Raw genomic sequence first — 16,982 nt, 5'->3', positions numbered from 1 at the left:
TTCAAATACTGTAACGATTGTCTGTGTTCAACAGGATGCAGTTAGGAAGAAGAGGGCAGTGCCATAACTAGCAGTGATAATGACAGAGTACACGGTACACTAATGTGTTAGACTGCCAAGCAATTTGAGCAAACCTGTTAGTTACACATTGCAGAATTTAACATCTATGGCTGTGCTGCAAGAATGGGATACAGAAAGTTACGTCAGATGAGTTTTCCCTGTGCCAGTAGTTTCTGTTGCTGGACAGATTAATTGATACAGTTCTGGCATTTGATTTCTGTTCTCTTTGGGAGATAGCTTTCAAGGATTTGTTTCCTTACTGTTTAAAATTGAATTGTACACAAGTACATGGGTTTTTTATTGACTTGATTTTTGGCCTTGGCTATAAGGGTGACCGGATGTACCATAACGCGATATTCTTTGTCAAATAACTGACAACACATTATTTTTATTTTTTTTTTTAAAAATTCTTAGCTAAATAGAGTATCTTTCCTACTTAGTATGCTTTGGCTGTGCTGTGAGATAGCTGTCTAACAGAAAGAGCTTTCCTAATCAGCCTGTAGAGCTTGGCACAGGAACTAGTTAAGTATTACACTGAAGATCTAAATTTGAAGCAGTGGAGATCAGCAAGAAATGAACATCTCACTAGTTATAAAAAAAAAAAAAAAAAAAGACAAAGCAACCAAACCCTCCCCCTGCAATAAACCAGCAAACATTTCACACTTGCTTGAATCTAAAGCTGAGAGGGAGAAACCGTGTGTTAGAATTTGTACCTTGGTCCTGCCTGCACACTGGGGACACTGAATTGTCTGCTGTCTGAAGATCTTGGTCTGTTTTACAAAAATAAGTGATCTGAATTCAGAGTACTTTAAAGTCATGGAGACTAGGATGAGAGAAGATACTATGTTTGTTATCTCTCACATCAGTGCAAGGCTTGCTTTTGTCTTATACTATATAGCCAGAAACTAAGTCCCAAGACACTGAACCCCTGCTTAAGTTGTCTGGCTGTGCCTAAAGTAGTACTCTTAGTTTTGTCTTCAATCTGTTGCATTCTTGCATGTCTCCTTGAATAATTTGGTTTTTAAACGCTGTGTATCCTTTAAGTGTTGGTGAGTTTTTCAGTGTCATTTCACGTAGCAGTGTATGTTTTGCTATCTAGTTGTGAATATCTTTGGGGAAGAGAATGCATGCAATCTCCTTCCCTCCTTGCACATCTTAGCTACCTCTTTCTGTCTGTGTAGAACCAAATGGTTGTAATGCCTTAGATTAAGCTCTATGGGGAAAAGGCTTTTAGGCCTGTAAAGGCAATAATCCTTTTCCCTTTTTCTTAATAATAAAAAGCTGATTAACCAATCTGCTGCTGTAACACTGATTGCCCAATCAAGAGGAGGCTACAGATGAAGTCTTCTTACTCTAGCTCCAGGAGGCTTTGCGCTGTCAGACTCTTGTCACGCTGGGGGACTTCAACCACCCCAACATCTGCTGGAAAAGTAGCATGACGACCTGTAGGTGTTCCAGGAGACTCCTGGAGTGCACGGAGGGTAACTTCTTAAGCTAGGTAAAAGACAGCTCTACCAGAGGGGATGCCATACTGCACCTCTTGGTCACCAATGCAAGTGAGCTAATCAGTGGCAACAAGGTTGGAGGCAGCCTGGGCTGCAGCGATCCCGCGCTGGTGGAGTTCACAGTCCTGAGGGACATGGGTCAGGCAAAGGGTGAAGTCAGGACCCTGAATTTCAGGAAAGCAAACTTCCACCTCTTCAAGGAGTTAGTCAGTAGGACTCCCAGGGAAACTGCCCTCAGGGACAAGGGAGCAGAGCAGAGCTGGCAGATCTTTAAGGACACTTTCTGTAGAACGCAAGAGCTCTCGATCCCCAGGCAAGGAAGGGAAGAGCCCAGCATGGCTGAGTCGAGACCTGCTGGTCAAACTAAAGGGCAAGAAGGAAATGCACAGGCAGTGGAAGCAGGGACAGGTATCCTGGGAAGAGTAGAGAGATGCTGCCTGATTGTGTAGGGATGGGGTCAGGAAAGCCAAGGCACTGCTGGAGCTGAACTTGGCAAGGGGTGCAAAGAACAGTAAGCAGGGCTTCTACAGGTATGTCAGCCAGAAAAGGAAGGTCAAAGAAAGTGTACCCCTTCTGATGAGCAAGACTGGCAAGCTGGTAACAATGGACGAGGAGAAAGCTGAGGTACTCAACAACATTTTTTTTCCTGAGTCTTTACTGGCAACCTCTCTTCCCACACCTTGAGTGGATCAGCCCCAGGATGGGGACTGGGGGAGCAAAGTCACTCCCACTGTATGAGAAGATCAGGGCCGTGACCATCTGAGGAACCTGAACATACGTAAGTCTATGGGACCTGATGAGATGCATCCCAGAGTCCTGAGGGAACTGGCTGATGTCGTTTCCAAGCCACTGTCCCCCTCTATGATATTTGAAAAGCCATGGCAGTCAGGTGCAGTCCTTGGTGACCAGAAAAAGGGAAACATTGCACGTATTTATAAAAAGGGTAGCAGGAAGGACCCTGGGAAGTACCGACCTGTCAGCCTCACCTCTCTGTGCCTGGGGAGATCATGGAACAGACCCTCCTAGAAGCTGTGCTAAGGCACATGGAGGACAGGGATGTGATTCAAGACAGCCAGCATGGCTTCACCAAGGGCAAGTCCTGCCTGACCAACCTAGTGGCCTTCTCTGGTGGAGTGACTACATCAGTGGACAAGGGAAGAGCTGTCGATGTCATCCATCTGGACTTCTACAAGGCCTTGAACATGTTCCCCACAACATCCCTCTCTCTAAATCAGAGAGATAGGGATTTGATGGGTGGACTGTTCCGTGAATGAGGATTGAGGATGACCTATTGGATCGAGTCCAGAGTTGAGCCACAGAAATGATCAGAGGACTGGAGCACCTCCCCTATGAGGACAGGGTGAGAGAGTTGAGGTTGTTCAGTCTGGAGAAGCGAAAGCTCTGAGGAGACCTTATTGCTGCATTTCAGTACTTACAGGGAACCTGTAAGAAAGATGGGGGCAATCTTTTTAGCAGAGCCTATTGCAATAGGACAAGGAGCAATGGTTTTAAACTAAAGGAGGGCAGATTCAGACTAGATGTAAGGAAGAAATTTTTTACAATGAGGGTGGCAAAACACAGGAACAGGTTGCTCGGAGAGGTGGTAGAAGCCCCATCCCTGGAAACATTCAGGGTCAGGTTGGATGGGGCTCTGAGCAACCTGATCTATCTGAAGATGTCCCTGCTCACTGCAAGGGAGTTGTACTAGGTGAGTTTTAAAGATTCCTTCCAACCAACTATTCTATGAAAACTTGAAACTAATGTACCTTTTGAGTCTCCTTAGATATTTCTATTGTCTTCCTTCTCAGTGTCCTGCTATCGTTGAAACAGGGATAGCATTTCATTATCTCTTTCGTAAGTTGAGGCACAGAGAATTGTATTTGTTCAAGACTGCAAGGCTACTGGTGACCTTGGATTTCCTGGTTGTCTCTTGTTAGCATGAACTCATAACCTTAGAACAGGCTGTTTTGTTTCATATCAGCTATAATGTAATACAGGGATGTCAACGTTTTATCTTCTAATACAGTTCAAGAACTTAATGGTGCTAAATATGAGATGACTGTAATACCTGGACAGACCTTATTTAATCACCAGTTGTTTTTATCGAACAGCTATCTGATAGAGATGGTCTTTGGCAGTGTTCAGAGATCCGTTCAACATGTAACCAATACCAGGAGCTGTGCATATGAAGAAATGTTACTCTGATGTAGTATGCTGACCTTCTGAATTGTGTCATGTAATTGATAAATTTATAACTGAATTAGTGTCGCAGTGATACTATTTAAGTTTTTAGTAATGTGGAATGACTGAGTTCTGTATCAATCCCACAATATTTACTGCTTCCTTTGCTGCATTCTAAAACTATCAAGCTATCAGAAGTTGTATGGTGTCCTTTGATTACAGTGTCTTGGCCCCTGGGAAGCAATAGGGAGAAAAATCGGACCAAACATACTACATTCTAAACCAAGATTTTTGTTTCTAGATTTCTTACTTGCTTTGTCCCTTTGTTCTATTTTCTCTGTGCTCTCACAGCTATGTTTATGCAGCTGTCCTAAAAAGAGAAATGATGACAGAGGGAAATTTAACTTTGTGATATGGTCTTAACCGTGATAGGAGGCCTTAGCCATGAGCTTCACTGCAGCTTTTACTAGATGCGGATGCCGGAATGGCTCAGGCTGGAGTATAGGACACTCAAGGATGTGGCAGGGACTTAAATCTTGGGTGCAGATGTATCTTGAAGGGGTAGCACAGAGCTAGTCTTGGAGGAGGAAGCTTGTGTGAAGATCACAGTTCGGGGATATGTGAGGAGGTGTTCTTCAGTGTGACACTTAAGAACATTGAAATAGACCTGTTGGCATTAGGATTTGCCTAGCTTGATGTGGATGGTGGTGGTGATGTGAATTTTTTTCTTCAGTGCTAAATACTTGCAAAGTTGTCAGGGACCAGCTGCGGTGTTTGTTGCTGAATTTGTCTTCTCTGCCACTGTTGCTTCTGATTTCGGTCTGTCTGCTTATAAAAATGGAGAGAAAAAAAGAGGAGAGTGGCCGTTTCAATCTGAAGGCAGAAGTCTCTTCAGATAAGAGCACATGCTTGTGTTGCTTCATACTGTCACTTGCTTGCCTCTTGATACTGCTGTTTTCACGAGAATGACTATGCTGCTAATGGTGACTGCTTTTCATAAGGAAACGGCTTTTCGTATCTGTATTAAAGCCTGTACACTATTGAATTAGCTGCCAGCCTATGCAGCCAAAACTATTTCTCCTCACAACTGTTTTCAGGCTTCTGTGCCTTCAGAAATTAACTATGTAACATTAAATACCTGATACCTCTTATCTCTGTTGTTTTGTGTTATGGTGGGTTTTTTTTTCTCTCTTTAGGGATATCTGTTTTCCAAAGGTTGTTTCTTGGACTACTCACCTGTTAGATAAGTCTATGACTCTTTCTCCTTTCTGGCCAGTTTTCTGCATGCCATAGATGAGAATTATTTAGGATCCTTCTGTTTTTCTGCAGCAGTCCTTGTTGATGTGAATCGTGTTGGGCTTTGCCAAGCCAAGCTGACTGTGGTTTTGTTGTATCAACTGCTAATTGCAACTGACCTACTCCTCTGGAAAAGGCATTCATCCTATTGAGGGTATCATGGATCCATCACATGTGCTTTGCTGCTAATAACTGCAGTTTCTTTGAATGCATAGCCTTTTCAAAGTGTAGATTTTTTTTCCTTTTGTTTTCGTGGTTTTTTTTTGGTTTTTTTTTTTTTTTGCTTTTTAATTGAAAGATAGCTCTGCCTTTGAGATACTGACTCTGAGCCTAGCCTTTTTATTTTTCTCTCGTTTGTCTGCCCTAATTTGACAGTCCTGGCTGGAGCAGTACATAACAGCTGATGCTTGCGAAAGTTTTGTGTCTCTCTTTATCAGCTGGAATGCAGTACTAAGGGGCATAAGGTTATGATGTAATGAAAAACCTGTATGCATACTGTCTAATGTCTCTCCATACTTTAAATATTCTGTACTGAATTCCTCCGTAGCGGAAGAAAGGGCTTCTCTTTGCTCTCATCTTTATTCTTATCTCCAATTTCAGTTATTTTTTTTGCATGCGCTGTCCCAGCAGCTTTTGTTGATCTCCTGTTGATCTTGGTTGCACCTTCAGGGTAGCTCTCTTCATATGTGAACGTGTCCTGGTGATAAACTTTAATCCCTGCTTGGATTTGCCTACTAGGCTTTGCTCGCAGTTCCATTGTAAAGAGCTTTAGCAGCAGAGTGGCATATGGAGTTTCTAGTCCAGCTGTTCTCTTCAGTGGTCCATTTCACAGCAGTCCAGCTCTGAGTTCATCAGAAAGGCTGATGCCAAGCTGGCTATGGCCCTCCTACCCCCGCAGCAGCTATATTTGTCTTGGATCATTTCAGTGTTGGGGTTTACAGAATAGAACCACATAAAACTGTACAGGTACGGTAGAGGGAGTAGTGAGCTCCAGCTTCAGGGCAGGAATGAGCTGGTGGGAGACCTGGAGAGAGGAGCTCATGAATCTGTTACTGCTGAAGTCTTCATGGTGGGAAGCCGTGGCATGACTCGCATCCAGACTTGTTCCTTGCACAGGCAGGGAGGTGAATGAAGCCTCTGGTACCAAGTGACTAGCAGCACAAAAGTGAGTGGAATGTATTTATGATTAAAATATAACTGAAATATTCTTTGGTGTTCACACAGGGGATAATGAATCTGGAAGCTGTCTTGAGTTTTATTGCCTGTTAGTATCAAAACTGCTATGGATTCTCTGCAGTCCAGCAGTGTATCATGTATCTGCTGATGTTAACCCTGCCAACAGACATTATTACTGTCGATCAAGTCTACCCATCTGATTATTTTGTGCTAATAAAATGAGCTGTTAATATATTCTGGTTCAGAATGTTGTACTGGTGTACCAACATGCCTGGTGTCATTGGAGGCATAGCCCACATAAGCATTTTAATAGTCTGAAGACTTTTTCCTTTGTCATAGGAATAATTACATCAATTTAGGTATACTTTTATGCTTCTGAAATGTTATCTGTGCTGTATTGGGGTTTTTCCAGGTGTAAACTGTGTTTATCACAGCTCTTAACTGGTTCTGAAATGCCTTCTGAAGGGGAGACAGGAAGGGAAAAAAAATTGCCGATAATGGAGCAGAATTACCAGCTTCTCAGTTTGGTACAGGATCTCATGTTACATGGGTTAGTAACCTAAATAAGAAAAAAGGTAGGACCTCTGAAGATCAGCACTCTTGCTAGCTATTGTCAAGATTAAGTTGACTCTACCATTGGTTTCAAGCTGTTGGAGAAAGGAGACCCTTTTTGAGCATCCATTTTTAAACTATCTTAAAGTTTATGTAAAATGATAATGGGAAGAGCATTGAGAAATTGAAAAATACATTATTAAAAGCTTCAAGAGAATCTCCAAAAAGGAGAAGTGGTAAGGTTACCTAGCCCTAGCACTTGCTCATAATTTTAGTCAGTTACACCAGTGATCTAATGGAGTATTATCAAAAGACATCACCATCAGCAGAAAAGCCTTCTGCAATTGTCATCAAATGTCTATGAAAGTGTTAGATAACTAGTTTTTCTGTAATGCTGATTCTGTTAGTTAGGGTTGGTTTGCACTACTCCTGCAAACTCTGATTTGGTGAATATGATGTAATCTTCCCAAGGTGGCTGTAATCTTTGGTTATTTCCACCAGATCTTTTTGAGTTGCAGAGCTGGCACTATATGATGTCTTGCTGAGTGTAGAACCTTTTTGTTAAGGAGGGGTAAAAACTCTTTTTGAAAAACACAGTTTTGAGATCTTGAGAAATAGTTGCCAGATTGAGTAGAACTGTATTTTCAGTTGAAGAACACTGCGGATATATTTTCAGAACGAATGAGCAAGTCTGTCTTGCATTTGTCAAATATTCTGATTTTTTTTTTTTTTTTCAGAGAAGACTCCTAAAAGGAATTGTGTACTGGTTCTGAAAGTGAGAAAGAAAGGGAAACATCCTCATGGGTTTTCATCCTCTGCCTCCTGTGATTTGGAGCAGGCTCTTGACCCATATCTTCTCCCTGTCAGATGCAGGCCTGAAGTAGCAGGCTGTACACTACAGCAATGAGGGGCTGCACAAATTGGAAAGTTTGTGGAGAGATTGAGACAGAGTATTTACAGTATCTTGGGGAAGAACCTAAATGTAGATCTTCTGCCTCCTGGATATTCAGCAAGTAGAGGATTTTGAATCAGTATCTCTCATATCCTGAAAGGATCTTTGACTGTTGTGCTGTGCGGGATATGGACAGCATTGGGTAAATCTCTTTTGTTGTCTTTTCTTCCTGATTTCAATAACAGTGCTCATGTTCCACATTAGTTAAAACGTTGCTTTCCTCTGTACATATTTAAGAAGTGGTGAAGACAGCGCAAAGCCAAAAAAAAGAAACTTTTCGGGTTAATCAAGTGCCTTGACCAGAAACAGCACTGTAACTTAAAGTTAGCTTAAAAAAAATGCACTGGGAGGCAAACCTAAGATTTACTCCAGTTTTCAGTGGTTGGCACGCTTACTCAGACAACTTAAGTGTTTTGAGACTTCTTCCTGCACTATCTTTTTTTTTTTTTGTGTGCGTATGTGTGTATACATTAGTAGAAAAAGCTGTCACTGAATTCTAGCAGCAGCAGTGGTGTGTAGAGGTGTTCCTGTTTATCTGGTTATCACCTGTTAAAATATAAGTAGTTCTTAAGATTTTATGGCACTGAAGGAAGAACTGGAGTGTTTTTTTCTCATGTGTTTTGTTCTTTTCTCTGACATATTTTAATTTTAGTTATTATGTGTGTTCTCCCTTCCTCCTAAGACTTTTAACAATCTGCCTAAACCATCCTTGTTTCCAGTCTTAATAGTAATGTTTGTGAAGTTCATGAGCATGTTAATTCTTGTGGTTGCCCTAGAGTTTCTAGGAATGATGGAGTAGATGCTTGATCTGCAGTCCTGTTTTTGACAACGTAACTTGTCTCCTGGAAATTCAGATGCCATATTTAGTAGAATTCTTAGAGAAAATTAACTTAGAAGTTTTCTTAATTTTGAAAGCAAACAGAGCAAGTGTGATTGTTACCGGTGGTTAAAACATTGACAAGCTTTTTAATTGAAAGTGTGTATTTAGGCTGTCAAGAAGTAGGGAATAAATTGGATCAGTTTCCAGAAAACCTGTTCATTCTAATAGCTTAATTCAGAGTATTTCTTAGGTGTGTTAGAGTAGCACCTCATCAACATGGCTTTGTGATGTCTGAAGAGCATCAAGATTTCAGTAAAGGGGAAAGTGTGAATGTGAAAGAGAAACCAAAGTCCAATAATCTGATCTGCTGAAAGCCTGAGAGGCAAAAAGACCAGCAAAAAAAAAATAGAAAGCTATAGTATTCTTTCCTTTCTTTGTAGGAAAAGGAGATACAAATACTAAGTTTTTCCTTTGTAAAAATTCAGATTATACAGTACAGTTATTCAAAATACATATTTTAGTTTAACCTTTATATTTGATTCTAGTTTCTACCTTTTTTTTTTTGGTACTTAAGCAGTTTGACTATGTGAACATAATTTTTTTTTTTCTTGAAAGATGAGTGGCTCCATCCATGTAGGAAAAGGGTGGGGATGCACTGCTCCCTGTTCTAGAGGTTGTTCAGTAGCAATTTTAATCGGTGAGAGCGAACCACAAGAAATAGCAAGAACAGACTACTGAATGGTGCAGTGTTCAAAGCGTGGGAGGCAGTCTTCCCTTTGCAGCTACAGCGAATCCAGCTAGTTTGAAGACTGGCTGCAATGAGGTATTATCCCAAATAATTTTGCGTATGTGATGAAGATTATTGTGCTTCTGTTTTTTTCAGTTGAATGCTCTTTCAGATATTTCTTTCTAGAGAAAATGCCTATCTTTTATATGTGTCATGCTGCTATTTCTCAGATTTTCTCAGGAAAAGGTACTGATCTCTGCTAGTTAAAAATCTCTAAAACATAAGGTGGCTGATAGTATGTTGAAGCTCTGGATGGAGAATGTGAATCTGAAAAGTCATATTTTATTAGAGGAGATGCTGGTCTTTGGGTTAGAGTGAGAATCCAGCTGTGTGGGACGACTAGTGGGTTGGATTCTTCTGTATGTTAACTTATTCTTCTGTATATCAACTTAAATTGATACAGAAAATGTAATATAATGTATATATTTGGGGAGAGTGAAATGAATGGTTTTTAACTTCAATGTGTGTAGCTAGAAATTCATTAGACGTGTACATGTGTGTATATGTGTGTATTTAGAATAGACAGCATCATTAAATGCATATGAATAGTACATATATAAAAATCTCATGAGGCTGCCTCTTGCAAAAGCTTTGTTTTCTTTCTGATATTTGTACGTGGTATTACTGAAATGGATTTAATAAAGCTTTTACAAAGTTAGTGAAAATACAGTTCAGCTAAATACTCTCCCTCTCCCTTCTCCAACATCCTCCATTTCATCCCCTCCACGATCCATTTCCCCTCCTTTCTCTGTTCTTCTTCCTCCCCTGTCTCCGTTCACTGTTAGGAAGGGGCGCCTCAGAAGAGTCATTTCAGCTCAGCACGCCACCGTCAGAGACTAGTGGAACCAACAGCTGCCAAAGTGAGTGCCTTTATTGAAGGACCATTTTTAAAATGGAATGTTGTGTCAGCAGAGTATTTGTTACTAAGGAGAAGCTCTTCTGTGTGCTTGGTGGGACATATAGTTACTTTTACTCATCTGCAAGTGATATAATCATTCTGTCTCTAAAGGTGAACTTCAGCACTGGGGAGATTCATATTCAAGTGCAGCTGTTATACTTTATTTAAAAAGTTGGGGTGAGATTTTTTTTTGTTTCTCTGCAAAGTGTAAAAGAAACTGCATGAAGTGTTCTACGTTGTTTTTTCTTTGCCTGATGTCTGTTTTCTTAAACACGTGTGCAATCCATTTGTCTCATTCTTAAACAAAAGGCTTTCATTGAATAAAAAAAATTGGCAAGGACATGAAAAATAAGCAAATAATCCATTAAGCTGTGAGATGAAGTTTCAGAGTGAAAAAAAAAAAGACTTTGGCGTCAAAAGATGATATTAGATATAATAGCAGTACTGGTTAGTTTCTAAGATTGTTCCACCTTTTTAGATATACACTTTTTGTTAACAGTGCACAAAAAACCTTGAGAAATTCAGTGAGCATGATGTTATTATGGAACTTTTACTCTCTAGGCTAAAAAAATGTACTACCATGCATATTTTAGAGCATCAGTAACTGTTCAACTATCTATTTTTTGCTACTTTTTGAGAGAGTCTAGCAAAAATGAAACTGTATCCATTGCTAACACCTCCTAGAAATCCCATTGCCCCGCTTTCTTTTAGATTTAGATACTTCCAGAATTGATTGCGGTATTTACATACAACCTTTGATACAGGCTGAAGTAGATCAGTGATAGTAGTCTTGGTCTAGAAAGAAAAGCCCTGGTTTTAAGAAAGAAAAAAAAAGCGTACCCATGATGTATGATCATGTCTTGTATGATAATGTATGTCTAAATTATGACTCCAATCACTCTTGTCAGACTGATTCTTTCTGTTGCTAAATATGTTGACTCCTTAAGTATTGGTTGTGTTGACTTTTACTGTTGATGACTTGTATTATTTATTCCTTTTAGTCTGTAATAGCATTATCAATACTAAACTATCCTTTTGGAGGCTGGGGAAGGGCATCTTGGGTGTTACAGATGCAAAAATGAGTGAAGTATACATAGATTTTTTTTTTTTCCTTTGGAAAGGATTAATTAATTAAGAGCAGAAGTTAATTTTGAGTGAGTATGTACTGTCTCTTAAGAAGCCTGTTCTCATGATGAGCCACTTTCTGTGTGCATTACTGTATGCTAGAATCACTCCAGGTAATTCCCTCAATATGGAAAGCCAACTGAAAAGTATATATTGAAGTGCAGTTCTGTGGACATAAGCTGTGCTAGCTTTTGCTCCCTGCTCTTATCTAGTTTTCCATCAGTTTTCTAGCATACCCAAGTGCCCTACTGTACCCCTGGTTGCACCTTGTCAGAGGTAGGCGTGCTGTCAAAACCACAATCTGGTAGCTGCAGAGCAACCTTCTCAGTATGTGCGCTTCTGTTTGTTTGTGATGGAAGGACCAGAAGGGGTCTCGAGTGGTGTTTCTAGGGCCCTTGGCCACTGCCCTTTAGTTACTGTCTTTGCTGCTGAGAGGATGTCCTGATGCACTGGGAGCAAGTCAGTTGGCAGCTCAGCACTGCAGGGTACCAGCTCAGTATGGGAGGGGATGGACTGTTACCACAGACCACATCCTCCTCCATGCTCCCCGTACAACTGTTGTTAGCAGCTTCAGAGTGACCCTTTGGGACAGGGAAATGACCATATGCTTGGAAAAGACTCTTCAGCACAAAGCAGGAATATAGCTCCGTTTGAGTGGGTTTTTTTGATTAAAATGTGTCTGTAGGGAAGAGAAAGGATGCAAACAAGAAGCACTGCTTCATTACTGTGTTACAGAAGGGAAAACCTGCAAGTTCGTAGTTCCCAGGGGTGTGGACCGGTCTGCAGATCACCACCTAATCTCTTTGCTCACTGTCCATGCAAGAGAATGGTGAAAACCTGGAACAGTAGTCTTCAGAGTCCTGTTCTTTGAGAACCTTTCACTGAGTGGGTAGTATTTCCACATGGCAATCCAATAAAACTAATTCTGACAGGCATCTGCACCCATCAGTACTGACAGCTGTTCCTTCCTTCCCTCCTCTCCGGTATACACTTCTCAGTGAAGAATAGTTGCCAGGCTTTATGTCCTAGATATATATGCCTTTTTTTTTCTTGCCCATCACCCTTGCTTTGTTCTTGGAATCAACTGCAACAGCTGAAAGGACTGTACTTTCTTGATATGACTGAGGTAACTTGAGATAATAATTTCTGCATGTTTCCTACTCCTTCCTATGTGCCTTTCCCTTCTTTTGTACCAGGATCAAACTCTGGGGCTTGGATTATGTGCTTTTGCCTCATAGTTTTCTAGGTCTCAAGTCTGGGAAATGTCATGTTCACCCATGGTCAGACTACACTCAGATTGACCCAGTTAATGGAAGGTGGGATCTGGAATAGGCCTTGGCAGCTCAACAGCTACCCTTTAGCAGGAAGTTTTGGAGTCAGGATATTGGCTTGTGATTCTGGGCCAAGGGGGGTGTAGTTTGCTGCTTTGCATGGGACAGGCCCTGGAAGCAGACATGAGAGCAGTGAGAAGGCTTTGTTCAACACCTTTGCTCAGGACTATTGGGTATGTACTGGACTACTATTCTGTAGACTGAGACTACTAAAGAGAAGGGACGAAGACAAACCTGTCCTGCAGCAGGTGCTACAGCTAGTTGTGTGCTGCTGGGAGGAGTAGCCCAAGGTTACCTGAGCAGATTTGGCTGGGGAGAAGCGTGGCAAGCTTCTGTGTGACAAGCAGGGGTGATACACTGTGTTCTTCAAAGGCTCACCTGTGTTCCAAGAGCATACTTCAGGCAGTGTGAGATTATCAGCATTTGCCATTCAGATCACTATGAAAGCAGAGTTGGGAAGTGCTCTTAGAACAGAGCCTCTGCGAGGTGAACTCCTGTCTTTCCCTTGTACTTCTGCTTGCACTTCCTGAACAGGCATTTTCTGGCGGACTCACCTATAGGCTGCTACAAGTCAGTAGGAGTGTCATCAGAGTTCTGTCACTCGTCTTCCTTCCTGTTGTGTGGCATTAGGGACCCTTACCAGTAGTTGCTGTGACAGCCTGACTGGCACTCTGCTAGAAGGAATCCATCTACAGTGCAGCTGATGAAGAAAGTCCGCAACTTTCTGTTACAAAGCTGTGAATCCATCTGGCAAATTTGGACTCCAGTCATCTCAAAAGGCAACAGCGGTGCCGCCTGTCTCCAAGCTCTGCCATAGACTTAACCTGCTTACTTGGTGTACCTCTGCAGACACACCTGCTGCAGTGCCCTCTTGGCAGCCCCCTCCAACACTCAGGCCCACAGGGATGGCTTGGGGCTATGGGGAACAGGGAAGCTCTCCTGGTCAAGACTAAGAGGACAGGGGTGAGAGTCATCTGTGCTGCTAATTCCAGAAGTAGGAAGCTGAAGAAAGGCAGCAGGACTGGCAGAGCTTCTCCAGTGGCTTGTTTTATTGTACTACTCGGTCTGAATGTATTGCCTGAGGAAGAGCTACCAGTTGCTCCTGGTGCACCTGAGTAGGTGCACAGAAGCCACCAGTCTGATGGTCTTGTTGCCATCCTAAAGCAAGAGCTACTTCGTCTGCTGCTTTTAGACTGAAGACGGCAAATTGCCATCAACAACGCCAACATGCCTTTCTTTAAGCTTGATGATTCATCTCTTTCTAGTTTAAAAAACCACCACACAACAAAACAAAAAAAATTCAGACAAAAAAATCCCACACCAAACAAACTTGTTACTTTGAAATGGTGTGTTATCTCTTGGCTGTGTAAAAACTGGTGGGATCCCTTTTATTCCTTTTGCTTTCCTGTGCAGCAGCTGTTTGCCCAGGTGGCAGGATGTTATCGAAGCCCAGGCTGAACAGCTTGCAGAGACTGTTGCCTGTGTCAGGGACACTGTTTGGGATGGGGAAAGACCATCAAAGACCAGTAAAGGAATACTGTTTGCCTAGGAAGGCATTCTGATGGTCTTGTAGGGGTGTTTTGTTCTACTTGTCTGGTCCCTGGGTTTCCTATATCTAACCTCATTGGGTATGGGAGAACAACTGTATTTGGGAGACTTGGAAGCAAAGCAGTGTATCTCATGACAGCAGCAGCAGTGATTCAGAGGATGCTGAGATACATCTTGCCCAGTAGATCCTCCACCTGTGGTACGCTGACTACAGGTGATTCACTTGCATCTTGGCATACATTCTGCAGATAGTCCTGGACCTGAATGAAGTACATTTGTGGGTTAGTGATTTGGGTGACCCAAAGCAGCAAGGGGCACGCTATGTTGATTTCTGATGTGAAGACTAATGTTTCCTGAGGGGAGAGGATCTTGGCCTGACCCAGCAGAAGATAGCAGAGTTATAAAGATAACGGCGCTGGGAACTTGGCCAGCTTGTGTCCAACCTTATTACTGGTTGATTGATTTGGTGCAAGTTAGGAAAGGCTGGGCTTTGAACAGTGATGATGAGCTGCTTCTCTATAAATTCCTCTTTGGATCTCACTTTTAGGGCCTACAGGTGATGGTTCAAGGTTCCTAGGTGAGTCCTGTCTGTGAAACCTTGTATCTTCAGTCATTTTTGGGTCAAGCTTGGAAGTGGTTGAGACTGCACCTGCATCTGAGAGAGGAAGTAATGCAAATGTTTTGAGAGAGGACTCTGTTTTCTCCACATGTTGAAGGAAGTACTTCCTTCATCCATTCAGTACAGATTTGCCTTGTGTCATGCTTTGGGCAAAAAAGTGACCGCTTGACAGTAGAATGAGCAGCAGTAGTCAGTGGCAGGAGTATTTAGTATGCTTACCTAACTGGTGCTAAACAGCTGCTGAAGGTATGAATAGGACCTTTATATTTTTGGTGTAGACACAGAATGCGCAGAACGTAGGTAAAATCAAAGAGCATATCCAGTAGCTTGAGGGAGGTAATCATATCCATCTAACTGACAATTAAGAGATGCATCTGAGATAACTGCATCCAGATTTGGGCCCCTGGTGTAAGGGTGCTGGACTTTATGATGTACAGGGAGGGGCTGAGAAGCTAGGTTTATTTAGCGTCATAAAGGCCGAGGTGGGGTTTAATGACTGTCTTTTACTACCTGATAGATTGATACAAAGAGTCACTCATGGAGGTACACTGCAAAAAGATGAGAGGAAGCACTCAGAGATTGTCAGAAGGGAAAATCTGAATACAGAGCTTAAATTTTTCTCAGTTAAGATGTTTAAGCATTGGAACAAGTTACCCTGAGGGCTCCATCCTTGAAGGTGTTCAAGACTTGCCTGGCAAAGGCCTTGAGCAACCTGGTCCCTGCTTTGAGTGGAAAGTTGGACTAGATGGCCTCCAGATGTGCTTTCCAGCCTGAATTATTCTGTGATTGAAGGGTGTGGTACTTGCTGCGTGTTAGTCTCTGCCTGCGCTGTGGTGATGCAAAGCTCTTAAGTGGCCTTTTCAGCATAACATCTTCTAGCTCATAAGCAGTATAGATTGTACAAAAGGTGCTGAAACATTGGGGATTCTAACTAGTCTGCTTTGATGCACAGAACAGGGTTTGTTCTTAGACATACATAAAAACAGTATAGGTGTAGTCTCTACATATCTTTTGCTGTATGTATTACATTACTTGGTGGTGCCTTGAAACAGAAGTTTAATTTTAAAGGGTTGCTGTGTAATTTGTTTGCTAGAACTTCTTTTTGGGTAACAAATACGAATACGAGTCGACAACATTAAGGAAAGTGCTGCAGGAGTAATAATCTGAAGGTCAAAATAAAACATTTATAAAGCTGGGAAAGGTAACAGCCAAAAATCAATTTTATATGGGAGCCTGGAGATTGAGAAGGAGTTATGAAGGAAAGCATTCAGACTATTTTCAAACGTCTGTTGTGTTTCGATACATAATAAGAATAAAGCTGTACTCCAGATAGGCTGCTGGTATAAATCGGGAACACTTGAGGGTAACAGTTATTAAAATTATTTGGAATTTTGTTAGCTTGGAAAAAACACTGATAGTAGAAAAAATCAAATAAAAAACTCCAAGCTGGTTGTGAAAAGAGAGGACATTTCAGCAGAGATAGAGGAGGTTTTTTTTTTTAGTCATTCTGGTGTGAGTACCTAATCAATTAGTTACAGAGCATAGTAATCTTTCCTCAGCTCATACTGAACAATTTCTGCAACATCGTAAGTACAGATTTTTAAAAACAGACTTTCTTGCTTATGAATTTATTTCTGGAGTTACAGTAGTCACTATTGCACATACTCTACTTTGTAAGCTGATAAAAATTTTCTAGAACGGTTTTCTTCCCTGCCTACCTCAGTGACTCATGACTTGTAATTGTAAAGAAATAGTTTTCTGTTATGAACCGTGTCTCCACCTACTAAACCTAGACGGAAGGTCTTAAATAGGTGGGAAGCCTTGCTAAAAATATCTAGTTATTGCTATCAATAATAAATGACGAGGTGGATCAGATGGTATTGTATATCTTGCTAGGCTACATCTTTGGTATGTTTTAAACCCACGTGTGTTCTTGTAGTTTTACTGCTTTTTGCTGTAAACTCAACAAAATTGGAGAGTATACTCCAGGAGTAGGGTATTACTGTGAATTGTTCATCACAAGATCTGCTCATTTAAAAAAGAAATCATCCAGTAAGCAGGGGACTGCAGAGAAAGTACTATTCTTAGCACTCCTCTCTGGTAACAGCTGGTAGAAGTTTGATTTGGTGGCC

General features: G+C 41.5%; 1 protein-coding gene across 3 annotated transcripts in view; it reads left to right on the top strand.

Moving 5' to 3' along the window:
- MAST4 (microtubule associated serine/threonine kinase family member 4) overlaps positions 1-16,982 on the top strand; it is a 303,723-nt gene that overhangs the window by 112,433 nt on the left and 174,308 nt on the right. For 2 of the 3 annotated variants that reach the window (XM_086480573.1, XM_086480571.1), the window contains exon 4: positions 10,115-10,189. The exons of the other annotated variant lie outside the window; for it this stretch is intronic. In XM_086480573.1, the coding sequence (XP_086336699.1) occupies positions 10,115-10,189 (75 nt within the window). The remainder of the gene's footprint in view (positions 1-10,114; positions 10,190-16,982) is intronic. 3 annotated transcript variants of the gene reach the window in all.

Source organism: Leptosomus discolor, chromosome Z (genome assembly GCF_034619465.1).
Source record: "Leptosomus discolor isolate bLepDis1 chromosome Z, bLepDis1.hap2, whole genome shotgun sequence".
NCBI classification, from domain to species: domain Eukaryota; kingdom Metazoa; phylum Chordata; class Aves; order Leptosomiformes; family Leptosomidae; genus Leptosomus; species Leptosomus discolor.
Note: the sequence above shows the minus strand (reverse complement) of the source record. Positions and strands in the feature narration are given on the sequence as shown.